Below are 15568 nucleotides of genomic sequence, written 5' to 3'. Positions count from 1 at the left end.
GCAATGCTGATAAAGGCATATAGGGCAAAACACATCACTCTTATTTTGTTTTTCTTCCTTTCTCTTCATCTCTTGCTCTCTCAGGCTTTGCCTCTGCCTCCTCCTCTAAAGTGTGCCTGAAGAAATGACTATATTGGTAAGAAGTCGTCATTTGGATAATAAATAGTGAATGTGCAGTTTCCATGGTGAGATTGCCCTCTCATTTTTAAACAATTATTCATTTTCGAAAATAAAAAATCATTATTCATATTTAAACATCTATATTTTATTTGAAAACCTCTTCTCCTTATTTCTGTGCAACACGCACATGAAGTGTATATATATAAAACGTTAAAACAAGTCAGAATGCTACATAACGTGCTATTTAAATGAGTTCCAATCCTCATATTTGATTGGTCGAGCATTGTTTCTGCTTTGAAAACCATGAGACAGGCAATGGGCACATGAGCACCACATTTTCAGAATGCTGCAAAAGACATGAACGTAGCGGTCAGAAATATCTATCTAACACTTGTTCACATAGAAAAACGATTTTAAAACAACAGCTGCAGTGGAATGCAAAAACGTGAGACGTGGGACTTGAGATGCAGCTCATAAATTTTGAACCTATTTTAACTTTGAACGCCGCGTTTTTGCCATGTCATGTGCAAGATGCCACAAAAGATGCGAGAACCCAGTTCAAACAATCTAGCGCATGTTTGCATAGAAAAAACATGGAAGTATGGAATGCAAAAGCACGTTCTGTGTGAATGGGAAACAACTTTGAAACTTTTGAATAATGCTGCAAAAGACATGAACGTAGCGGTCAGAAATATCTATCTAACACTTGTTCACATAGAAAAACGATTTTAAAACAACAGCTGCAGTGGAATGCAAAAACGTGAGACGTGGGACTTGAGATGCAGCTCATAAATTTTGAACCTATTTTAACTTTGAACGCCGTGTTTTTGCCATGTCATGTGCAAGATGCCACAAAAGATGCGAGAACCCAGTTCAAACAATCTAGCGCATCTTTGCATAGAAAAAACATGGAAGTATGGAATGCAAAAGCACGTTCTGTGTGAATGGGAAACAGCTTTGAAACTTTTGAATATTTAAATCATTCCGTTTGTCCGTGTTTACATCAGTCTGTGCATTATTGGTGTGTTTTTTTTTTCAGAGACTCTTTTTGCACATTACATTGTTGAGCCAGTAGGTGGCAACAAGTGACTTTCTTCTATTGATTGAGCCTTCATTTATTCATCTAATTTAGTTAGAAGAACTAATTCATTCAGCAATGACACAAGTGACCACCTTTATGATTGACTCATTTAATAGAGGGGGCTCGACCTACAGCGCGATTGTAGAATCAAAAGGGTAAGCGTACTGCAAGCTAGCCAAACACTCAGCGCTTCAGAGAGGCAGAGGAAGGGCCTAATTCGCCTGATGCTGCTGGTTCCAACATGCTGGTTAACATACATGCTGATATTAGTAAACAACAGCATTCTAGACTGTGTGATATTGTTTGGCACCAGCAGGTAATGATCTTATGTTCCATTTTTATAATCCAGGACACTTACTGATCAAAGAGAAACATATAAACAAATGACAAAACAAAAATTAGACAGGAGCTTTATTGCAAGTAGACAGGGAAAACCCCAGGAAGAGAATATCAAATCATATGCATCCTAAATTTTTCATCTGCATGATAAAATGTGCATTATATTCCACAGTGGAAATGCAATGATTTAGATAAATATTATATAACTTAGGCTGTTTAATAAAATCTGTATTGAGTCTGCTTTTGACATACTTTTATCTTTTATTTTCAATGTCTGTTTATGCTTTATCCATCTTGTTTCCTCCCAGTGAATTACCTTGATGTAATGACTTTGTTGTATATGAGGCAGACAAATTACAGCCTTCAGATAGAAAAGCCTAGATGTTTAAAAATAAAATGCTCTCACAACACATTTTATCTGAGGTAACTGCTTTATTAAAACTGTCCATATACAATATGGAGTACATGACAACTTATGATTAACAGAAACAGTAAAAACAGCCAAAACAACAAAAAGAGTAGAACAAAACAGGTGGTCAGAACAATGTGAAGGCATCTGCCGATGTTAACCCTGGAGGAACTACAATGAGAAAAAATGGAAGAATTACTTCAAGCACCGCATTTCTGTTTCAAGATTTTACTTTTAAATAATTATTTGGCACAATAGATGGCACACAAGATTGAAGACATAAATTAACTGCCAAGTGAATCACCTAAAATAGGTGGAACCTCTGTTTTAAGAGGTCTGGAAAACTTTCTTAGCATAGGGGAAAAATTGATTAGTCGAACTTTACGATGAAAATAGGTTGCATTTCTTCCAAAAATAAATAAATAAATAAACAAATAAATATACAGTGAGGTCCACAAGTCTGAAAGTCTGATTAAAAAGTCATATGACGAAAAATAAACAATTAAAGGATTAAAAAATATATATTTTTTGGCAATTAAAAAAAAATAAATGTACAAATTTTGAGCTGCATTTTGAGAGGGTAAATCATGAAGTTGTGAAACTTTTCATAGCATGTTCTGATGTAATTCTATGTTTGTGAATTTATTTTATACGACGCTGGACGTTCCTAAAATCTAACCGTCCCAGATGGGCTGAGAACATGGGGAGTGCAAGTAAACTTTGTTTCATTTAGATGTGTGTATGGACATCTAGCCTAAAGAGGCCGAAGCAACATGTGGTGTATGTGTGTGTGTTATTTACACACTTCCTCCGAGATGCAGAGAAAAGCAGTGTCCCTTACAAGATCTTGCAGCTTGCACCGATCGAGAGCTGATATGTGCACAATTAAAATTAATGTATTCATTTGATGTCAAGCGCTTTAAATATTTTAGACACTGGAGGGCAGGGGGAAGACGATCTGAGCAGCACTGCAAGGGCGCTGTATTATTGATCGATCGCATGCTCAGTTCGTCACGGCCGCTGTTCAGGTGCGCATCTGCGCTCCGGGTTATTAGCGTACCACTGCAGATGGAGCGATCAAGTGTGTGCTTTTGTGTGCATGATGATGAAATTTTTTGTTCAGAGAAAAACACTCAAAAAGAAAGGCCAAAAGGGCACTTAGTCTGAAAAGATGCTACAATGATTCCCATTGTGACGTGACGTTGTCCTGATCAGGGCCAAATCATGGGTACATGTTTTTGGAGCCTCCCGTCCAGCAAAAAGTGAGTTGCCATTGCAGAAGGGATGGTAGTTTACAGAGAAAAGAAAACATAAAATTCTTTATAAATAATAATAATAACTGTTGTTGTTGTTGTTGTTGTCGTTATTATTATTATTATTATTACAATTGTTAGCTTTATTGTTATTATTAGTATTATTGTTGTTGTTGTTGTTGTTATTATGAGACAAATGCATACACATATGTGACCCTGAAGCACAAAAGCAGTCATAAGTAGATCGGGTATATTTGTAGCAATAGCCAACAATGAATTGTATGGGTCAAAATGATCAATTTTTCTTTTATGCCAAAAATAATTAGGATATTAAGTAAAGATCATGTTCCATGAAGATATTTTGTAAATGTCCTACCTTATATATATCAAAACTTTTTTTGATTAGTAATGTGCATTGCTAAGGACTTCATTTGGACAACTTTAAAGGCGATATTTGGATTTTTTTTTGCACCCTCACATCTAATTTTCCGAAAACGGACCCTTATGACTGGTTTTGTGGTCCAGGGTCACATATATACTACTACTTGTACTACTAATACTACTAATGATAATAATATTTTTAATTACAATTATTATAATATTGATAATAATAATAATTACTTTTGGTATCTTTTATCATTTAAATATTATTATTATGAGACAAATACATAATAATAAGAAGAAGAAGAAGAAGAAGAATTTACCCAATTTTACATTATTATGATTTCAATCCACATTCTATTTACTGGACAAAAATCGTTTGAAAATATGGCTGTCAAGAGAATTGTTTTATTCTATTGACAGCTTTAGTTCAATATTTCTCTTCAGGTTCAGTACTCTTATTGGTGGGTAGAAAAAATAGAAATAATCAACTTGTATCAACTTGAGAGAATTCTTTTCTAATTAATCCTGATCATATTTGACACATATTTAAAATATTTTAGGCAATTAATTAAAGACATTTGATAGGTAAATAATTTTTTTTTTTTTTATTATAAAAAAACTCTTTTTTTATAATTTGGTCCTTGTACATGAAAACAAGGATTAAATGGTGGGTTTTTTGCTATAATATTTTAAGCATTCCAAGAGTAAAGTAGGGTTTGGGGGCCAAAGGGCCATAATCAGTTAGCGCAAGATGTGCCAAGGGACCTAGGGGCTCCAGTTGTCAGCTCACACTGTATGCACAGAGGGTCCTGATTTTCATGCCCTTGAAGCATTACCCCCACTGGCCCGGGCCAAAAAGCCTGCCCTGATCCTGCCTAACATAACTGCCATTGTAATAATTACTGTAACTGATTGCAGATAGTCAGCAGTGACTAATTGTTGGCAGTGTAATCATTCTCATTCTATGGCTGCCTGTTGAAAGGACATTTACAGCTTTATAATGCATCCCAAAAATGTGAAATCACAGATGCAGCACTTGGCAGCAGATGCCATGAAGAGGCAGAAATCTCATTGCTTGTGACTCATCATAAAACTGCTAGTGATAGACAGGCTCTTGTGTTCCTCGCTGGCGTAATAATCAGGACCACGTACTGTACGGCATATTGAAGCCTACTGAAGCAATGCAGCGCCTCTAGATGCACCATAAAGATTTCAACCAATGGCTTTCCTTTCATCTTATTGTTCTGTGGTATATATCTCACTTTTTTCTCATCCTGATTTGGCCTTGTCAAAATTCCTTTTGTGGTTCCTCGCTGTACTGTAGCATGATGGTCTCTCTGGAGTCTGCCTGAAAAGTTCTGAGGTTCAGCTTGAGCTCAACTTCTATAGACACACAGCTATGGTTTTTTTGTACGTCAAAGAAAGAATGGTATTTGACAAGCCAAACACACATAAACTGAGGGATTCGTGTGAGCTATCATTGATAAAAAGGTCATTCCTGCTGTACTCAAATGAGTCAACACTGATTGCTACGAGTGACAAAGAAACTGTGGAGATAAAATCACTATATAGTAAAAGCCATGACAATAATTTTTTAGCACAAATGCTGTTTTCTCTACAAATGTGTGTTGAGATATTATTCCAAGTATCTTGTTTTGCACCTAACTGTAGCTTTTACCAATGGCCTTTTTGGTGAGTGCTTAATTTCAGGTTAATAGCTTTTTACAGTAAATTTTTGTTGAGTTTTAGTTTTATAATTTTAGTGTAAAAAAGAAAACATGACTCACTTTTAGGCACAACATCTTCTGCAATGTTTCTCTTAAAATGTTATCCCATTATCTTTAATTGCAAGCCCATTGCAACTCAGCGGCGGAGCGTTTTAAATGGCTTTCATCTCTGAACGAGCAGAATTAGGAATTTTTACCTTGGACAAGCGCATAAGTGCTGAGTTGAAAAGCTTTAAAAGCAACATAATCGCACGTGTCATTCACAACGCCGCGCATCTCGCGAATGGAATTAGCCTCTAGTCACACTTTAAAAAAAGACAATGGAAGGTTACGAACGTCACCGTGCGCATTCTCATACTCGAGCAAGCGTGTTTTTGCTTGCCGGGGGCTTCATTGTGGAGCTCAGATGACCCGTGAAATATGATGTAGCACACTTCACCTCACCTTCTCACTGATGCAGACCGTGCTACAATTTTCCCCTCAAAGAACAGAGCAAATCAACCTTACCGTTCGCCGGGCACGTGAAGCACTGTCTGCCAGGTGCTGACGGATTTACATCGTCTGGAAAATTGACACTGCGGGTAAGATAAGACGGAGAATTAACATTAATTCAACAATAGAGGTGTGTAGTATGGCTGTTGGAGAAACAACAGTGCAAAACGATAGATGTCTTGTTATATCAGTGATTTATGGATAGGTTCGAGGTTTTTTTTTTTTTTGACATAAACCTTCACCCTTCCCATTATTGTTTCAATGCCTGTAATTATGGTCTCTGTTCAGCAATGACATGAATATTATTGAATGTGATCCTTGTAAGCTCTTAATATAGCAGGACAATACATGTCATATCTTTTACTTAGCCTGCTCTGAGTAAAACATCACTCATTTTGACCTTGAGCCTCCAACCAATAAAGTGTGATTATTAAGAAAACAACACAAAACATTAATAAATAAATACATGCCATAGATAAATGTGGCTGTATAAACATTGTATTGGAGATTACAGCTTCTGTTTTAATAAGAGGCATTAGTTCATTGCAGTTAATATGTTAATTTTCCTAGCAATGGGAGGTGCCATCTCAACTGGTGTGAAACTGCATTCTTACTAGTTGCCATGTTGATAAGGCCACAGGGAGAAGTCTCCAAAAATATAGTATGGATTCAGGCCAAATCCTGAGGGAGGCAGAAAACTGGAGGAAAATAGGGGGTTGACAACCATATGCAAGGGGTCCACCTGTATGACAAATAAGCAGAAGATGTCAATTATTAAAGTCAGTGATGTGATTTTATTGTAAAAAAAAAAAAAAAAAAGCATAGTTAATCAGTTTTTAAAAATTACATAATTAGTACAATTGTAGTTAAAGTATGTTATTGTAAAAAAAAAAAAAGTTTACTATAAGTTTATAATTATAATTTTAAAGTATAATTTTAGTTTATATAAAGTATTTTTTTACATAAACGTAAATGGTTTTGCCTCTAAGGTTATTTGTCAATTGGTGTACAAATTGTCAATTAAAGGTGTACAATAATAATAAAAAAATAAGTTAAAAGAGTTAAAAAAAAGACATTTTTACATGGAAAACTTTAAACTCTTATTTGCCTTTCAAATTATTTTTTTTTAAATCTGACTTAAACCAGTTTGTCAGCTTTGCAAAACATAACCGTACAGTCTGTCTGTCATTATCGCAAAATAACGGAAGGATCCCTGAGATGTAAGAAAAAGGGTCCGTTTGTATGAAACAAAAATGAGTGAGGAAAAATTGGGAAACTATTGGGAAAAAAATAAAAATAATAAAAATGGATGGCACTACTCCTCTCGTTGATAGCAGAGGAGCGGATCCAGCGAGCTTAATGGGGCGACGCGGAATGAAAACGTTTTTCAGGAGTCGCGGCAATAGAGGCGGCGCAACTATAACGACATGTGAATAATCCTGCCCACTCTAAAGCGGTACTGAATTGCAGTGGAAATGCAAACCGAGCCGAGCCGTGCCGTGTCGTACCGTACTGAGCCGTGCCGAGCCGAGTCGTACCACGCAGTGGAAAAGCGCCATTAGTAAGTAGTGTAACTAGACTGGTAAGTTTAACTCTAGTAAATCACATTGTAGAAAAATACAAATAATCTATAAATAAAAATAAATCACTTACAATAATAGTGTATTTGAAATAATTGTGTGGACACTGGTCAGAAAATAGTAAAATAAAACATTAATTGCATTTATTCATATCTGAGGTCTTTGAGGCCCCAAAGTAATGTTACATTTTTTAATGGAGAATGTGGGATGCATGTTATCAAGTTTTGTTCATAATTAGTTCTCATAAGATTAAGAAAAGTGATTAAATATTAACATGATACTTCAATGTTAAATATTTTGGAGCTATTAAATGACATTGGGCTCTCACACAGAATATGAGTGTTACAGTTTTTTACGATTGCTTAAGCACAATTTTGAAAACAGGGCCCGGTTTGTCAAAACACTACACACAATTAACACAACCCTACACCAAAGTAGCACAACACTTCAGATCATTTGCAAAATGGAACACTTTTGTCAAAACTATACACAACTTTATAAAAACAATATTTTGTTACCATACGAAACACACACATTTCATATGACTTTAATCTTTTTGAACCAGTTACACACTGCTGTTGCTAACCTAAAACACTTTTAGCAAGTCTAATTCTCAGTGATTAGAGTACTGTAAATGAAGTACACAGAGAAAGTGCAACTATACAATAGTTCACCAAACACTACACAAGACCAATGCTGCAGACTGACGAAAATATCATTGATTTCTCTCCATATACCCAAATCAGTCAACATGGAGAATCACAACAAAACATGTCCCAGTTGTCATGCTACTACAGTAGTGTGCATAACACTGTTAGCTCAGCAAACAACAGACAAACGTAAAATACTGTATCCAGTACAGGTTACAATTACAGTAAATAACAACAACAAACATAAAAAATAATCTGAAAAAACTGACAATATTGTACAGAAAATACTACAGTAAACATACTATACATTATCTCTTCGCCTAGCTGGATCTGGCCAGAGAATTTCATCAACATCACAAGCAATATCCTCATTAGCAAGACAACGCGGGAAGAACCGTCTTGAATGTCGAATCCATCCTTGCACAGCTGCGGCGTCGACTTGGTCACAGGCGTCCTCCATGGCCTGAATGAGGGGTACCTGAGCCTGGGGCTGGAGATCGTAAACCTTCCACCGCCATGCAGAGAAAAACTCTTCGATAGGGTTTAGAAACGGAGAGTATGGTGGAAGGTATAGTACTGTCAACTGTGGATGGTGTTGAAACCAGTTCTGGACCAAAGCAGAGCGGTGGAATGACACATTGTCCCAGATGACAGTGTATTGTATCTGGTGCATTTCATTACCTGCTGTGACGATGTGGTGCAATCGGTCCAAAAATGCGAGAATGTGAGGTGTGTTGTAAGGGCCCATTTTGGCATGACGGAGGAGAACCCCATGCTGTGAAATGGCAGCGCAAAGGGTGATGTTACCCCCACGTTGCCCTGGGACATTGATTATAGCCCTGTGGCCAATGATATTTCTGCCTCTCCTTCTTGCTTTTGTGAGGTTGAACCCTGCCTCATCAATATATATGAATTCATGCAGGATTTCCTCAGCATCCATCTGCAAAACTCTCTGAAATACAGTGAAAGACAACATTGTGTAGTTCAGGATAGGTCTAGTATATTACAGTCAATGTAAAAAAGTAATGTGTGGAGTATGCAACATCACAGTGCTAAAGTGAACAATACAAACCTCCACATACTCATGCCGCAGCCGTTTGACCCTCTCTGAATTCCGCTCAAAAGGCACTCGATAAAGTTGTTTCATTTGAACCTGATGTCTTTTCAGGATGCGTGCCAGTGTTGACTGAGAGACCTGATGGACATTATTGAAAATGGCATGGTCACCGATAATGTTTGCTTGTAGTTCTCTGAGCCTGATAGCATTATTGGCCAAAACCATGTTTATTATCTCTCTCTCTTGTTCTTGCGTGAATATGGGCCCCCTTCCTCCTTGTCGTTCCCGACCCTCAATCCTATGTAGAGAATAATACATGTAACTTACTGTACAATGTCACAGGAAGGGGTATCACAAGTGCTGATATGGTGCATACAATAAGCGGCTGATTACTGTAACTGTAGACAGATCTTCTTTTACCTGTTTTCCTGTCGAAAAGTCCTTATGACAGATGCCACTGTATATCTGCTAAGATTTGGCTGAACTCTCAGTCCAGCCTCCCTCAGCGTCAATCCGTGGTTCACAACATGGTCCACTAGTGTTGCACGAATGTCATTTGATAAGTTTGGTCCTCTTCTTCTTTGTGCACGTTCTCCTCCTGCTTCAGGTCTTCCTCGGCCTCTGCCTCTTTCTCCTCCTCTGTGTACTCCTCCTCTCACCCTCACTCTTCTTCTGACTCCTTCCATTTTGGTTGAAGGCAGGTGAACCTACCTGCTGCATTTTTATAGTGCTTAAACCTGATTGGTGTGTCTACAATTTAGCAATCATGTGTTTGTGCACCTGATGGCTGTGTTTAACAGATTGGCTCATAGGTGTGGTAATTTGACAGTTAGTGCTTTGGAATTGCAAGGAAGTGACATCATGATTTACTTCTGTGTCTGATGTATACAAGTGTGTTTAGTGTTTTGCAAATCACTGTGTGTAATGTTTTGCAAATAGTGTGAAGCTGACAATGTGCTTACAGTTGTGCAAATCTAGCCTTGTGTTTTGCTCCTTGAGTGTAAGGTTTTGCTAATTGTTGGAAAAGTTTAATTTTAGTGTGTAAGCAATCGTAAAAAACTGTAAATGAATGGTCAATTTTCAGTAGACTTGAAACATTGCAGTGTTGTTTTGGATTTTGTCTGGTTTGAGTAACAATGAAAAAAACAGCATGTGATATTTACATCAAACAAAGCACTTCAAACTACTCTTTGAAGCAATCTCTTCCAATTTTCCATCTTTTTCATCTAAATAATGTCACTGTTTCAGTAAAAGAAGCATAAAGAGAAGATAACATTCTTTTCGGTTTCCCATCTATGTGAGAGAGGATGTTCATTTTCTTTTCTCTTTGCACCTCAGATGTATAAACCCCAGATTCACAGTCGTGATACGACATCAAAGCGGCTCGATCTAAAGCAGCCTATACCTCCCCTTTTAGTTCCCCCATCTCATAAATATCATCAGAGCCATATATTGTATTCACATGAATGTGACAGTGTCGCTGAGGTAATACATTTACTTCCTGTTGTTAGAGCATCTAACACTTCAGCTGTTACTCCACAGCTGATCTGAGACTCACACAGACACTCCTTTGTATCTGTTTTCTCAAAAACCCGGGATTCACCCTGCACAAAATCTGAGCCATTTTAAATTATTCAGCTGAACGTACACAAGTTCAGAGGCACTGGAAAGTGCAAACGTATTTATTTTACCTTAAAAGAGTAATGTGAGAAACTGAGAAACTCTGAGTTAAATCTATGTTTACCTATAACTGTTGAAAACTTGTGCTGTTTTGATTGGTATTTCAGGGAGACAACCTTTCAGTCTCAACCTTTCTGCTGTCTTGGAAATGTATTAAGAAAAGGGAATAATCGCTAGCCTGTTATCCCCACTGCTACGCTTCATAGTCTTATATGGAGTTGTAATCATGTTCTTCTTGAATAGGGATGCACAGATTGTTTCCACCTCCCTTGACAACCATATACAGGTGGGGTTTTTTTTGGGGGGTTTTTTTTTGTCTTTTGTCCCAAGGGTTTATTTTCCTAATACAATTTTTATTTAATAATTTTTGTTATTTGTCTTAGAATAAGAATCATGACTTCATTTTGCTTCTTTTCAAATGTCCTGTATTAATTTTGCTTAACCCTTGTACCAGATTCAAAAATTCAACTTTAAAAATGTATTCATAATAAAAACCTGAAGAATTACTTGTTTAAAATTATAAAAAATAGTGAAATTAACATAAACAAGTCAATATTTGTGTGTGAAATTTTCATTTATAAATTATTATTATTATTATTATTATTATTATTATTATTTCATTTATGACGTTGTGGCACCATTGTACACCACACTAAACAATTTTGCTTAATAAAGTGTTGTGTGTGTGTGTGTGTGTGTGTGTGTATGTGTGTGTGTATTTGTGTGTATTCGTGTACCCAGGACATAAAAACTTGTCAAGTTAAGAATGGTTGAGGAGAAAAAAATAATATATATAAATACGTACTGTACATGCATACATACATGCATAAATAAATAAATAAATATCTTTCTTTGAAGAAAATGAAAAGTAAAGGTAAATATCACTTGATAACAATTTAACAATTTATTTTAATTTAATTTAATTTAATTCCATTTTTTAACATTTTATGTAAAAAAAATTTAAAATGACATTTCTACCACCATCATTACAGAATGCTACTAAATATAATAATTTGAGATGTAGTGGGATGGTTTTTTTTAATAAATACATGCATGCATGCATACAGTTGTGGTCAAAATTTTACATACACTTTGCAAAATGTTAATTAATTCTCCAAAATAAGAGAGATCATACAAAACGCATGTTATTTTTTATTTTTTACTGACCTGAATAAGATATTTCACATAATAGAAGTTTACATATATTCCACAAGAGAAAATACGTTTTAATTAATTTATTTTTTAAAACCCGTTCAAAAGTTTACAGATGCTTGATTCTTAATACTTTGCTGTTACCTGGATGATGCACAGCTATTACATACTGTTCGCAGCTATTACAAAAGGTTCAAATGGTCACTGATGCTCCAGAAGGGAAAACGATGCATTAAGAGCCTGGGGGTGTAATCTTTTTAACAGAATGAAGATGTTTTTATTTTTCTTATTTTGCCTAAATATCATGTTTGTTTGTTTTTCATTTAGTGCTGCCCTTTAGAAGCTACAGGAGATACTTATATGTTTCTCAGAAGACAAAATAAGTTCAATTTACACTTATTTAAATTCTAAAAGTTTTCACCTCCAGGCTTAATACATTGTTTTTCCTTCTGGAGCATCAGTGACCATTTGAACCTTTTGTAATAGTTGCGTATGAGGCCCTCAGTTGTCCTCAGTGTGAAAATATGGATCTCAAAATCATACAGACATTGTTGGAAAGGGTTCAAATACACCAAAGATGCTGGAAAACCAAAGAATTTGTGGGACCTGAAGGATTTTTCTGAAGAACAGCAGGCAGTTTAACTGTTCAGGACAAACAAGGGACTCATGAACAACTATCACTAAATTTAAAAAAAAAACAGCTGTGGATCATTCAGGTAACAATACAGCATTAAGAATCAAGTGTATTTTGAACAGGGTCATTTTTTATAAATTCAACTATTATTTTCTCTTGTGAACTATATGTAAATGTCTTTTATGTGAAATATCTTATTCAGGTCAGTCCAAATAAAAAACAACATGCATTTCATATGATCCCTCTTATGTTAAAAAAAAAAGTGTATGTAGAATTTTGATCACAACCATACATACCTACAATTACAAAATTATTCCATAGTACTGCATATACTTGAAAAATTTGTTTTTAGACACTGTATTTTCCTCAGGGCCAAAACTTTCTGTAGTTAAGGAGCACTTGTACTTAGAAATCTATTAAAAATGTGTCACAATGATTGAACTTGATAAGATTATCTTGTTTTAGTGTCCAAATGACTTTTACCCCAATCTTCCGTTCACCTCATTTTACACACAGATAATATATCTTTATAAAGCAAGTCTACAGGCACATACACACCAATAGAGACTCTCAGTCACACACACACCTAAAGTACTTACACAGCCCACAAAGTTTAAGGTGTGATGAATGAATGCAAATTATGAATACAAATGGCTGGGTGCGAGTCAAAGAAAGGGGTTCATAATTCACAATAACCAGCATGACTTAACTACTATCGGCCAAGCCAAATGCCTCACTAAATAAAACCGTCAGATTACTGCAAAGTGCTGATTCATTCAGACAGCCACCGGCCTCCAAGGCCACGACACAGCCGCTCATACACACCTCCACAGGTGCTTAGGGGTGCAGAGGTGTCCACAATTATTGCGTCCTCTGGGCAGGCTTCCCATAATGCATTGCTAATGAGCCCCTTTTGCCCTCATTGCACCCTTGCATGCCGTTTGAGGACAGAAACAAGCACCCGTGTTCCAGTCATGTCATTGACATGTGATTAATGATTACATGATAAAACGCGAAGTATGATGAAGGGAGAGTGAAAACAAATGGTACAAACCGCTTGTGGGGAATGAAAGAGGAAGCAAGTGCAGATAACTGAAGATTGAAGATTGAAGAATGATCTCGAATTGAAGGGCTCTTATGAGGGGCATCCATCACCAGAGACAGCCATACAAATAGCATCTCCCATATTCAATTAGTTCCCCTCGCAGCGCTGGCTGCATGATCGTCAGCCGCTACCGTGCTGCGAACGCTCGCTCACACACGCACCCTAATGTTCATCTGTCTGCCCTTCACTTCTGTCTTCCACATCTATTCATCCTCACATCTGTGACCATTGTTCCGTGAGGTAAAGTTGTGAAGGGCTTGACACGTTAAGAAACCGTTCTCGTGACAGCAGAGTATTTTGGGAATACAGTGTAACTTTGTAGTTGTCACACAAGGTAAGACAATAGCATATCGGCCGCCTCTCTAATAGAATATTCAAATAGGGTCAATGTGGTGACATAAATATTTGGTGATCTGCCAAAATACATTTAAAGAAATTCATACAAATAATGACGTTTTAATTAATGACATTTAGCATATTAATGTTTTGATATTATTTGGGGACATTAAGTTGTAACATTGTAACAATAATGACAAAAATCATCCTCAATAAAGGGATGAAATTCTTGAAACAGAAACCTTATTAAGCAGTTTGGTAAAATCTGTTACTATATAAAAGAAATCATAATAGTATTTCTTAATTATATACAGTGTCAAGATCAATATGTGTCTTTAAATATTAGATCATTTTACCTTTTTATGACAAGGTTGGTTCAGGTTGTGAAATCGTATGTGATCAGCTGCACAAAAGTTTTATATGAATGAATGAATGAATTTTTACATTTTAAAAATAAAAATCCTTTTTTTTTTGTAAATAATTATATTATTAATAAACACATGAATGTATTCTAGGTAAATAGAAAATATGCCATACCTAGTTTTATTGGTTGCAACACTTTTACTTGGTTACTCCACATGACATTTATACCCCCGGTTTCACAGACAAGGCTTAGTCCCAGACTAAAATGTAAGTCTGAGCTATTTCAACTAAAATAAACTTGCACTGACTGATCTTAAAATATATCAGTGCCTTTGTTTTGTCTCAAGATGGACACCAGCAATTTTTTTTTCTAAGGCACGTTTGTAAAAATTACTTAAATGTCCTAATTGATCTATGGCCTAATCCTGGCTTAGTCTAAGCACTGTCTGTGAAACCAGGCCTTAGAGTCATTACATTTAAACTATTTTTAATGGTACTAGTAAAAAAAAAAAGTAATATATTTAAAATGCATTCATTTCAAAGTATAGTATATTTACTGATATATTGCTTAAAACTTACTGATATAAAAAAAAAACTTTATAATTAAACTTTATTTGGAGTACTACTTGTGCACAATGCACATTTCTTAATATTATTACTAAAATGGGTTTTAATGTCACTATTGATGAGGATTGTATGATCTTTGAATAATATCAGTCTTTAAATGCAAGATATTTAAAGTGTACCTTGCAATAGTTCCACTTTAGCACAATCAAATATACTTCAGTATATCTTTAGTTGGACTTCAGCACTTCTGCACAATTAAAGTGCATTAAGTACAAAATTAGTTGTTCCAATTTAGTAGACTTTAAGTATACCAGTTTAGTATACTAAAAGTACAATTGCAGGGTATTGAAATACATAAATATGTAAATATGTATTAAATAAATAAATATGTAAAAGTTATATAAAAGTTTTTAGAACTCATATGAAACCAACAAGAACACAAAGAGTATATTTTTTAAGATATACTATGTAGCAAATTAGCTCAAAAGGGAAATGTATATAAATAATTACAATTAATTATGATTAATTACAATTATTTATATCAGCTGCCAGTAGTAACTGTAGCAGAATTAAATTGCCATCAACCAATCTGTTCGTCCAGTGAACATTCAGTGTAAGTTCATATCAACTCTAGGAAAG

At 35.6% G+C, this 15568-nt stretch overlaps 1 protein-coding gene across 2 annotated transcripts; it reads right to left on the bottom strand.

Annotated features, from left to right (window-relative positions):
* Positions 1-8058: 8058 nt before the first annotated feature.
* LOC107726136 (uncharacterized) lies at positions 8059-9872 on the bottom strand. Of its 2 annotated transcripts, XM_016535647.1 has the most exons (4): positions 9513-9872; positions 9108-9390; positions 8717-8987; positions 8059-8642 (listed from the first exon to the last, which is right to left on the bottom strand). In XM_016535647.1, exons 1-4 carry the CDS (start codon positions 9776-9778, stop codon positions 8479-8481), a joined length of 984 nt encoding a protein of 327 aa, XP_016391133.1. In that variant the 5' UTR covers positions 9779-9872; the 3' UTR covers positions 8059-8478. The 2 variants fall into 2 exon arrangements, with proteins under 2 accessions (XP_016391133.1, XP_016391132.1); XM_016535646.1 differs by having other exon boundaries at positions 8059-8987.
* Between the last annotated feature and the right edge of the window lie 5696 nt (positions 9873-15568).

The sequence above is a fragment of the Sinocyclocheilus rhinocerous genome, unplaced genomic scaffold (assembly GCF_001515625.1).
Source record: "Sinocyclocheilus rhinocerous isolate Xijiao unplaced genomic scaffold, SAMN03320098_v1.1 scaffold396, whole genome shotgun sequence".
Taxonomy (NCBI): domain Eukaryota; kingdom Metazoa; phylum Chordata; class Actinopteri; order Cypriniformes; family Cyprinidae; genus Sinocyclocheilus; species Sinocyclocheilus rhinocerous.
The sequence above is the reverse complement of the archived record's forward strand: the minus strand, read 5'-3'. Positions and strand labels throughout refer to the sequence as shown.